The sequence below is a fragment of the Asterias amurensis genome, chromosome 2, assembly GCF_032118995.1.
Source record: "Asterias amurensis chromosome 2, ASM3211899v1".
NCBI classification, from domain to species: Eukaryota; Metazoa; Echinodermata; class Asteroidea; order Forcipulatida; family Asteriidae; genus Asterias; species Asterias amurensis.
Window position 1 is genome coordinate 7,755,565 of NC_092649.1, and position 11,803 is coordinate 7,767,367.

At 39.7% G+C, this 11,803-nt stretch overlaps 1 protein-coding gene across 3 annotated transcripts; it reads left to right on the forward strand.

Annotated features, from left to right (window-relative positions):
- Nucleotides 1-95: 95 nt before the first annotated feature.
- Nucleotides 96-11,803, forward strand: LOC139934125 (uncharacterized). Of its 3 annotated transcripts, none has more exons than XM_071928418.1 (12): nucleotides 96-224; nucleotides 3,256-3,465; nucleotides 3,943-4,052; nucleotides 4,820-4,958; nucleotides 5,510-5,670; nucleotides 6,330-6,497; nucleotides 7,380-7,510; nucleotides 8,002-8,084; nucleotides 8,800-8,921; nucleotides 9,946-10,024; nucleotides 10,663-10,773; nucleotides 11,422-11,803. In XM_071928418.1, exons 1-12 carry the CDS (start codon nucleotides 210-212, stop codon nucleotides 11,788-11,790), a joined length of 1,698 nt encoding a protein of 565 aa, XP_071784519.1. In that variant the 5' UTR covers nucleotides 96-209; the 3' UTR covers nucleotides 11,791-11,803. The 3 variants fall into 3 exon arrangements, with proteins under 3 accessions (XP_071784519.1, XP_071784522.1, XP_071784520.1); XM_071928421.1 differs by having other exon boundaries at nucleotides 106-229; XM_071928419.1 differs by lacking the exon at nucleotides 96-224 and adding an exon at nucleotides 1,247-2,084.

An 11,803-nucleotide genomic window follows, 5' to 3' on the forward strand; every position in this document is an offset into this window, starting at 1 on the left:
AGACTTGCCGGATATTCAACAAGCCGTCAAACCGCACGTACACGGGTACTCCGACTACTCCTAATGACATGAACAAGAGAGGGCGCCCTACTTTAAAAACAACAACATTTCGGTCAACATTTCACTCCCTAAAAAAGTAAAAAGTTCACGGGACGGTCAGTTCATGTCCTTTTAGGGTTCAAAGATCATTTCGTCTGACACACAGAGACATGACAGATGGCACGGTAAGGTAAAAGCGGTAACTTGCTTCAAGAATAGAGGACTTTCTTATGCAAATATATTGGTCGTTACGTTACTAAAATGATAATGAAATTGTCAGACTAAATTAGACCCAGTAACTGGGGCGCTGTACTCCTTTTAAACAATTTTTGACTTCATCTGTCTAAGTCAAAAATTGTTTAAAAGGAGTACAGCGCCCCAGTTACTGGGTCTAAGACTAAATGGATTTATTTTGCTCGACTTCTTTCTTATCTTAATTAAAAAGACTTATTATTTTAGACATCTTTCTTACTTTATTAAAACAATTTTGTAAAAAAGACTGCAGTGTAGTCTTTAGTGAGGAAAACGGTGTGAGTTAGAAGTAGGCAGTTTCAGTCAAATTTAATGCAGGTGATTTTTTCTCTGACAAGATGTGGTCTGTTAAGGTGTATTCTTAGAAGTAAAAATCAATTTAAAATTTTGAAATCGGATGTTTGGTTGCAGAGATATACCGTTTTTAATGAGCGTGGATCGTGAAAAAAACGTACCCGTGTTCAAGTTCAATTCTTATGTTTTTCTTCATATCGGCCACGGCCAAGTTTAGTGCACAGCCTATGGCAATAGAGGGCGCACACTAGGCGAGCGCCCTCTATCTCTTACAAACTGTGCTTTGAGGCGCTAGTATGATTTTTTATGAACGGCAAAAAGTGATATTTTGTGAATCAAACTGAGGAGCGGCATCGTGGGGGAAATTGTTAACTATAAAAATTAAATATGTGTTAAGTTTTGCAGGTGTTTGTGTGAATATTCTTAATTAATTATGTCAACAAATAGCATTATTAAATTAACCAGAATGGAATAAAATTAAAGAGTTTATGACTGGTGTTTCCTTTAATTTAAGATCAGTTGATCCTTTGATTTAAAATTGTAGCATTAACACAGTAAAAATTTAGAACAATCTTTAAAAAACTTGAGGATGAAGGCATGGTATACATCGATTATTTTTGTTATATTTACAAAGACAATGTCTAAAAACCAATGGCTATAATTATACAATCAATTTTTTTGTTCAACTTTCGTTTCAATTAGTATAGGCCTTTAAAAGTATATAACAATACTAGTTTCTTTTGACTCAAGATGAGCAGTCTGTTATTATCAATTCAGAACGTAGAAATTATCAAAGAAACAAGATCGGGCAGCTTTCCAGCTTTCTATTATTAGAGCCCCGGCCTATCAAACTTATTGTAACACACGCCCTCTTGTGGTGGCACATCACGGAAACAAGAAGATGTACGAGTACGACGTACATGTACAATCGTGCGTATTTAGGACAACTTTGCAAGAAATGGTCTAACAAAACCTTTCTGCGGGAGAAGAAAACATAATCAAATTACACCAAATTTTCACAAGTTAAACTTAAAAGTATGGGAATTAGCACTGACAAAGTCGCATTCAATTTTGATGATTGTCTCTGGAAGAAATCTTGATTCAAAAAATGGAAAACGCCGACAAAAATAGGTTTTTATGGTAAAAGCTATGCGACTAGCTGTACGATGTGCGGAATTTTATCGGCTACACGATGATGTAATCGTTATCTCATTTTGTGTAAACATGTGCTCCCGCATCGCAAAAAACCGTCTTCGGGCTTCTTCGGCGCTTTCCGAAGATTTCCGAAATCTGTTGTCCACGGGGTTCAAAGTTGACGTCATGCACAAACGAATGGGCGCTGCACGCCAGGCCAAGCTTCTGTTTTTTTGTCGTTGCTCTCTTTTTTTTACAATATCTCCGAAACTATTCATCCGATTTCGAATATTTTTAAAATGTAAGCACGGGGAGAGAATGCTCCTGCCTGCTGTCAAGTCTCATAGTTGTGAGTTGTACAAAATGTGAGTTATGATTTAATATATTTCGTTCTTTTTTTTCGGGGCTGTGTGTGTGTGTGTTTTGGTACACGTAAAATCAACTTGATGAAACTGCCTATTAGAAGAATAGATACTTGAATCTTGATGATTATGATAGGATTGCCTTATTTTCCGATGTTTTCTGGTATTTGGTGCCACCCACTTCGTTCAACCGTGTCCCTGTTGTCAATACAATACAATACAATGCCTACAATAAAATTTCATTGTCCCTCCCCTGCATGGGAATTTTCCTACATAAAACACACCAACAAAAAAGTACAATGTAGAGAAAGAGTAGGGCCTACTCCTAGATTCCCTAGAAATAGATGTTGAACTATATATGTTTGTTCCACTATCTTCTCGTGAAGCCGATTGCGGAACTAACCTCATACTATTACTACTTTACTAGCATGACTAGCTCTAGCCTAGTAGTTAGGACATTTATACAGTAGGAGTAGAGAAAGAGTAGGCCTAAATATAAAGTTTAATCTTTGGTTAACTTTCAAACTTCCTACTTAACTTTAAAGGGAAGGTACACGTTTGGTAATAACTCAAAACAAATATTACCTAAAAAACTGGGGTAACGAGCATTGGAGAGCTGTTGATAGTATAAAACATTGTTGGAAACGACTTCCTCTGAGTGACATGAAAAAGGTAACTCCGTAATTGGTACAATTATAGAATACAGGGCCATTCCAGGGTTAGGGTTAGGCCATTAGGGTTAGGGTTAGGGTTAGGGCTGTCGCCGATTGTGGCCCTGTATTCTATAGTTACTCCCTTGTTACTTCGATGACCGATTGAGCCCAAATTTTCACAGGTTGTTATTTTATGGTTATGATGGGATACACCAAGTGAGAAGACTGGTCTTTGACAATTACCGAACGTGTACCTTCCCTTTAAGACTAGTTGTGATAACGTAACCCTCCATCGCCGTCGGGGGAGGAGGGTTAAGTTATCGCAACTATTTAAAGACCTAATCTTTCTCCAGCCAAAAATATGTACTGTTTGACAGATTTCCTACTTAGATTGCTTCTATTCTAAGCCAGAAATTGTAAAGCAAAATGTTATGTATAATGAAGCAGCTCTATGAATTTTGGCCCAGTATTTTATATTTTCTTACGTATATGTAATTTGAAAGCCTGCCATTTTCTTTCAGGAAACAGTAGCTGTTTTCTGCCCTGTGGTTGCAAAAATGGCCGGTTCACGGATGAACAAACGACTCTTCTTGATTCTGCTCGTCTTTATTATCTTCTGTTGCTTCGGCTGGATGCATCTCCTGTTCATCTTGTCATCTTACGATTTGGAGCGGAGGCATGTGCCGCTGACCCAGCTGGTGTCCTTCTCATCTAAAGTGGAACACGATCATGTGAGTGTAAATGTAGAGTGCATTTTCAAGGAATTGCTCAATCTGCAGATTGCACACGATTTTGCCAAATCTGCAGATTGAGCAGCTCATGGGAACAAAAGAACTCAAAGTGTTAAAAGGATCGTTTGCACTGCATTGTGTTGAGTGCAATTGAGGAGTTTGTCCAAATGCAGATTGCGCTGCTCAATTTTTAGGTTTTTTAGTCTCACAGGGGGCGGGGCTCATTGGGGCAAAGTATTTTTGGAGGGGGATTGAGAAAGAAATTCTGTTAAAATACACATTGGGTGGGGGAGGGGGTCAGGTTTCTGTAATGAGCCAGCACCACGGTGAGCCAGCACCCGGTGCACCACGGGGGGTTGGGGGGGGGATGACTTAGGATTCACAGGTGCATTGGGGCAACCATGCTCATAGAATCAGCCATCCCTAATTATCACTCTCTTGTTACTCCTGTTCAATATCCGTTATTTGGCTTGTTAGGATTGGTACCACCGAGTGTGCTTCAATGGGATCCAGAGTGAGCTGTCAATATCGTCGTTGGATGACTTCATTGAGAAATGGAAAGAGACTTACTCACACGCTGATTGCAGGTAGGTCTGAAAACACCAGGGCCCAATTTCATAGAGCTGCTTTCAGAAAGCAAAATATAGGCTTATTGCTTTAAAACAATTTTCTGCTAAGCAAAAATATGCAGGATAGGCCCTACCGGTTACAAATTATGTTACATGGAACTTTGGCTAGTAACGTTGTTCTTGTAAGCATAATTGTTGTTGTGCTTACGGTAGCTACTTAGCGCCTGGAATGAATAGCTCATAAAACTTCGCCCAATTTAAGGCACATGGCCATTCTTCTGCGGACTGTCCTAGGTCCTTAGCAATGCGATATTTGCCGTCCAGTCTCAGCTTCTCTGCGGAGGAACGCTCAGGGGGTTTTGACAAAGCACCTTAAAGGAACACGTTGCCTTGGATCGGACGAGTTGGTCAAAACAAAAGCGTTTGTAACCGTTTTTTATAAAATGCATATGGTTGGAAAGATGTTTTAAAAGTAGAATACAATGATCCACACAAGTTTGCCTCGAAATTGCGTGGTTTTCCTTCTACTGTGCGAACTAACATGGTCGGCCATTTATGGGAGTCAAAATTTTGACCCCCATAAATGGCCGACGTGTTAGTCTACAAGGTAAAAGGAAAACCACGCAATTTCGAGGCATGTTTGTGTGGATCATTGTATTCTACTTTTACAACATCTTTCTACCCATATGCATTTTATAAAAAACGGTTACAAACGCTTTTCAAAGACCAACTCGACCGATCCAAGGCAACGTGTTCCTTTAATCCAGTTTCTTTTCTGTCAACAGCAATATGTACACCACCTTCTCGAGCATTTACAGTGTTAACCGACGCTCCGGTCAGCTGATCATACCAGAGACCTTCCAGACCAAGTTTCTGAAATGGTTGGGCAACGACGAGGAATTACTCAAAGAAGCCAGGCTACAGGTACCAGACATAGTCATTTAGTTCAAACGAGAACCTGAGGAATCTATTTTTAATAGTGTACACTTCAAAAGACCATTCACATGTTTTACTTATACTTATGGAAAATGAAAGTGAAGTTTTTTTAAATTTTATTTTGTTAAATGGAGATAGGAATAAAACATTTCAATTTGACATTTACCACTACTAGTAGGCAGCACCATTAAGCCCTGCCTAGCAGTTTCTTAAGTTTGCAATGAAGTTATCAGGACCTGGAGGGGAGGAAGGAGGAACGAACCTCTACTGATAAAGGACGAGCATTCACCAAAAAACCAGAAAGTACATGTAGTAGTAGGCCCTATCAACAGTAAAATAATACAGAGCTTCTCTGAATGGGTGATACAAGGCGTTGCCATGTAGGTCCAGAGCATGCTACTGGATGGGACGTTTGGGTAAATGCTTACTCAAAAGAGTACAATAAAAACAACCTCCGCACAGAGGCACATAACTCTTGTTGTCAACACCGAGCCAAAGTTGTTAATACTCTGTTCTTTATACAAATTTTTCTTGAAAAGTTCATAACGTCCATTTACAACAAGTACACTCATGAACAGACGCTTTTCAACCCGCTGCGGGGTAAGCGTCCCGGAATCAGTGACCTCGAGGACGTCGACGAATTCATGGACGAGCTCTTGAAGAAGTCGGAGAAGAATTGTGACTTATGTGACTATAAATAGTGAGTTCAGAGACCTTTGGGTTTTTTTGACTGTCAGAAAGAAAAATATAAATTCAGTTCTACCCTAAAACTGATGTGTGATAGGAACTGTATACCCAGTGCTTTCTGAATTCTGTGGAGAAATCCACATGCAACTAAAGTAGGCTATTGTTGTCTAATTTTGGGTTTGATAAAGTAGTATATTGACTCGAGCAGGACAGGAACCTGTGACCTCCGGATTAACGTGTCGGCATTCTACCAACTGAGCTATCTAGCTTCCAATTTTGTCAATATTTGTTCAGGGTGCCAGTCCGAAGCCATTCAACCTTTAAAGATGAATCCCCTTCAGAGAGGATGCTACTTTCAATTTCAAACATCAAGTAATAAACTACAAGGGGAACTGACCAGTGTTCCTGGTTTGATTGGCCGCGTAATGCGCCACAGCACCTTGTAAACCATTACATGGTTCTATTTAAGGGAATTGGTCGCATACTTCAAAAACTTAGCTCCACAATGCCTTGCACGAAAAAACTGAACGTTGAAGCGCCTTAATCGCCACTGAGTGGTTGATATGATTGATACAATAAGAAGCCACTGTTATTTTTTATATTGTATTGAATTTTATATAAAGTTTTTGTGAAAGTTTGTTTAGTCACAGAGTTATATTTCTCACTCTCCAGTAAAACCGCAGAAGATACATTTGGTCGAATTGAGTCGGAGCACTGTGCGACAGCAGCCAATGCTTTCAAGGTTGAAGGATTCCACTCTCTGGTCATCCCTAAGATACATGACGTCCGAATGCTCACTGAGGAGATCTTCTTGGATATAATGCATGTTTCCATGAAATGGTACGATCAATCACCTAATGGCATGTAATGGCTGAGCGATAAGCGTACAAGACTTGAGCCTGGTTTAAAGTCCGTCGCGCCAAGGTCGGGCGATGGTCGCGCGATGGAAATCTTGACGTGCGATTGTAAAAGACACAAATTATATTCCTTAGCAATGACTATAAACTCTGTGTTTTAGGATCGCGCGTCAAGATTTCCATCGTGCGATCATTGCACGACCGACTATAAACCGGCCTTCAAGCTGTGGGGTTTCTGATCAGCAAAGTATGGGTTCGAGTCCCGGTCTTGACACTTAAAATCCTTCAGTGGAATGTCATGGCCGAGCGGTAAGCGTACTAGACTCAAGCTCTGGTGTTTCTAATCAGCAAACTATGGGTTTGAGAACTGGTCTTGACACTTAGAGTTCTTCAGTGGAATGTCATGTCCGAGCGGTAAGCACATTGCAGTGAAGCTCTGGTGTTTCTGATCAGCGGAGTGTGAGTTTGAGTCCCAGTTTTGACACTTGTGTCCTTAATTTGAGACCCCTATCCAGTGTTGCTGTTCATTACAGCCATACAAACTGTTCCAACAAATAGAAATTGAAATACCATAGATTTGGAGGATGTGGGAGGGTCTCTAACAAAGGTAAACACTGTGGGGGGAGAGTTAACCCATAACCCAGAATCACAAAGTTGTAGAGCACGGCCGTTGTGATGGTGTGAATCAGGCTTTCCATTAAACTCTAGGCTGGTACTGTGAAATAAGTATGCACATTCTGTTGAATTTAAATTTTGTTTATTTTGAGAAAATGATTTGTTGTTTGCAGGGGCTTTGTTGGCCAATTCCTGTAAATACTTCCAGTACCCAACCAGTGAAGTTGATTTAATTTTTTTTGTTTTCCAGGTACATGAAGGTTTATGAAACAGATAAACAGTGGCGGTATCCACACATGATATGGGATTCTCTGCCGCAAGCCAGTGCCAGCCAAGTTCACCCACACGCTCATTTATTACTCAATCCTGTCAGACACTATGGTGAGTTCTGGTTGCTAGGGTCTATGGAACACTGGTATCTAGGACCTATGGAACACTAGTGCCTATGTTCTACAAAACACTGGTGCATGGAGGACCAACAGAACTCTGGGTGCCTAGGGCGTTTGGAACAGAAGGGCCTTTGGGTCTCAGAATCCATCACATCTTTCTGAAAGTTTGTATATATACTCGGCGTCTTGAGTACCTTGTTTGGTAGATACGTGCGCTATATAAGACTTTGATATCAACACTGGTGCTTATTGGGGCCTTTGGAACACTGGTACATGTACCTAGGGTATTTGGAACACTGGTGCTTATTGGGGTCATTGCAACACTGGTGCCAAAGGCCTAGACAATGGTGCCTACAGAACCCATGGGCATAACCTGATCCCAAGTGCCATGCAGCCCCATCTTTGCTAACTCTTTGTGTAGAACCCTGTTCATGAGTCAGAGTTGTTGATTATTTTAAGTGTTTTGTGCATTTCTCCCTGTAGGTAAGGTTGAACACTTGAGGTTAGCTGCAATAACGTATGGAAGAGAAAATGAAGGGAAAAATTATTTTACTGATCTTTTAAAGGTAATTATGTTATCTCAGTTTTAAATTGAGAAAGTTAGTAGAATTAGCTGTTGTAAACTGCTTGGCAACCAAAAGGACCTATGTATAGCATTGTTATGGTATAAATGCAAAACAATGCCTCTGCTAGGGTTGAAAAGTCAGACCATTAAAGGCAGTGGAGACTATTTGTAATTATTCAAAATAATTATTAGCATAAAACCTTTCTTGGTGACCAGTAATGGGGAGAGGTTGATGGTATAAAACATTGTGAGAAACGGCTCTCTCTGAAGTGCCATAGTTTTCGAGAAAGAAGTAATTTTCCACGAATTTGATTTCGAGACCTCAGATTTAGAACTTGAGGTCTCGAAATCAACCATCTAAGCGCACACAACTTCGTGTGACAAGGGTGTTTTTTTCTTTCATTATTATCTCGCAAGTTTGATGACCGATTGAGCTAAAATTTTCACAGGTTAGTTATTTTATGCATATGTTGAGATACACCAACTGTGAAGGCTAGTCTTTGACAATTACCAATAGTGTCCATTGCCTTTAACTACTTTTTGCAAATTCATAATGAAAAAACTAGCTGTTGTAAACTGCTTACCAATCATAAAGACCTATGGTATAAATGCAAACAAACAGTTAGTGGCCCCAACATGGTCTTTCTCAGTTTGACAATTCATGAAAATGTTTCAGTGGACAGTAAATGTAGACGTTTTCTTGTTTTTTGTTACAGGTCCACAATGCATTGGGTCTGTCGGTTACCCTCGGCAATGCAACAGCCATGGCGTACCTTAATCCAACAAAGGAAAATGATGTCATGATCCTAAGCAAAACACCTTGCGAGGATTTCTTTAGGTAAGGTATAATGGATAATGGAATAATAGTGGCTTCTTATATACATGTAACGTGCATATCTGTCACTCAGTGATACTCCGGCCATGGCACTGTAACATACCATATTTCCTGCAGGGCATGTTGGACTATGTTTCAACTATGAGGCCTAATCCTTTTACATAGCACCATGTAATGGACCCTTCCCATGAAATATACTAATTGCATTCACGCATGCGTACAGACCCTGTTGGTTGGCAAACGCCATAGAGTTGTGCACTAAGCAGACGCGCATCTGCGTCTGCGTCACGCACCCATTAGCTGTGTACAAAACAGTGCGATGTTCCCTCATTTTGCCAACCAAAACGTTGTGCACAGTGCGCACGCGCTATGTGCAATTTACATGTTTCATGGGAAGGGTCTATTGTTTACAAGGTGCTGTGGTTCAATATGCAGCCAATCAAACCAATGGCGAACCCCTTCTCTTTACGATAAGTGCACTAGGGTTCTTTTACGTGTATCACACAACACACGGGACCAAGGGCTTTATGTCCCATTCGAAGGATGAAGCATCATGGTTATGGTTAAGTGTGTTAAAGGACACAATGTCCAGACTGGCACTCAAACCCACACTCTGCTGATCAGAAACACAAGAGTTTGAATCTGGTGCTCTTAATCGCTAGGCCATGACACGCCATAATAACAGTTTTGATTGCTGTATGACACCCAGGCTTGTCATTTGGTTGGACGATTTTAGGTCAAACAACATTCATTAACAACACTAGAAACGATTGATAATTACTCAAAATAATTGTTAGCATAAAAGTTACTTGGTAACCGAGCAATGGAAAGCTATTGATAGTATAAAACAATGTGAGAAATGGCTCCCTCTGAAGTAGTTTTTGAGACATTGTTTAAAAAGGAATTACATGGAGATAACAGGTGTGAGTTGCCAGATGAAAATAATGTTCTTAATGAGTCTTCCTATACTGCTTCAGGCATGATACACCAACCATGGATTGATTGATTATCTTATTTCTCTTTACAGATTAGTGTATTTTACAATTCAAACTTTTAATAATCTGAAGATGTATGCATGGAGTCTTGCCATCTTCTTCCCAAAACTGGTAAGTGTATTCATCCTTAAAAAGTGTTTCCTCTTTGGAACTTTCAGGCGCAAAGATTTTTGTTTTCTCAAACAAAAACAACCTCCTGTTGGTTTCACTTAATGGACAGAGACAAACTATGTCAAGTGGGCATGGCCTACATCGTGGAACAACTTCATGAAAATTCGAAGCTCCAAGAGTTGTGCTTTTTAAATTCTGATAATTATTTATTACAACATTGGTAGTGATAACTTTGTTTTCCAAACTGACACACAAGTTGTATATAAGTACATTCAAATGCACAGCATGCACTAAGTTCAAATGTGAAAAAGCATTTCCTTGTTTGTGGCGTATCCAGGTACTTTTGTAATCGATGGAATTTTGTCACTTTGTGAAAACTGAAAATTTATGTTTTTTTCCAGTTTCTCAAACTTGCATAAACCTTGAGTAAACCATTTAAGAACAGTTTATATATCAAGTTCAAATCGTCAAGGTTTCTTTATAAGAAACTTTTGAAGGCCATGGTTCATTAGATCCCATGTCTTTGATCCCTAGCTTTTAGTGGTAATAGTAGGTGTCTGTCAGTTCGTTCTATTGGTGACAGTTTGCCTATTCAAAGATAACAACTGGCTTGTTTTTCTTTTCCCGCGATTTCTTAGGAGCCATGGAGCACACCGGGCTATGACGATATTCCAGTCATTGCTAGATTCATTACAGCGGGACCTCCTTCAAGCAACAGGTCACCAGCGGGAGCTTTTGAATTTTTTACGGTATGAGTTTAGTCTAATGGTCAAGCGACACAAGACAATTTACAGACAACCAGCTTCAGGCAAATCTCAAACAAGAAATTTATGATTTCTAAATGATTTCTTGGGGATGGTACATTGTAAATTACAGCTTAAAGGGAAGGTACACTGTTAAAAATTGTCAAAGACCAGTGTTTTCACTTTTGTATCTCAACATATGCATAAAATAACAAACATGTGAAGTTTGAACTCAATTGGTCGTCAAAGTTGTGAGATAATAGTGAAAGAAAAAACACCCTTGTTGGATGAGTTTGTGTGCTTTCAGATAGGAATTTATTATTTTAGAGAGATATCACCTCTTTCTCAAAAAACTACCATAGTTCAGAGGGATTCGTTTCCTACAATGTAAACCTGAGGTCTCAAAATAAAATTTGTGGAAAATAACTTCTTTCTCGAAAACTATGGCACTTCATAGGGAGCCGTTTCTCACAATGTTTTATACTATCAATCTTTCCCCATTACTCGTTACCAAGAAACGTTTGATGCTACCGGTAATAATTATTTTAAGTAATTACCAATAGTGTCCTCTGCCTTTAATAAAGTCTTATTCTGATCGTTTTATGAAGGGAGGCTTTCGTTAAAAACTAAAACTATCATCTTTTTGATTTACAGGTAAACACTGTGAACAAAGATCCCTTTGAGGTTGTCAAAACAATTAAGAACACTATAGACATGAAAAAACACCCGCAAGACCATCTTCAAGATGCGCAGGCTCAGAAACAAGAAATCCAGCAGCAGATTTTAGAACTGCAGCAAAAGCAGCAGGACCTCGAACAGCAAGTGAAGCAACAGCAACAGCTGGGCATCGCACTGCAGCAGCAGCAGCAGCCACCACTGCAGCAACAGCTGCCACAGCAAAACCCGCTGCAATTTGAAAGGTTGGGGGAAGACTTTATTGGCGTACATGAGGATACAGACGCTAAAAAGCAAGGGAATTCAGAACACAAAGCTGTAGTGGAAGAAATCGGCAATAAAGATTGAGAACAACTTTAGA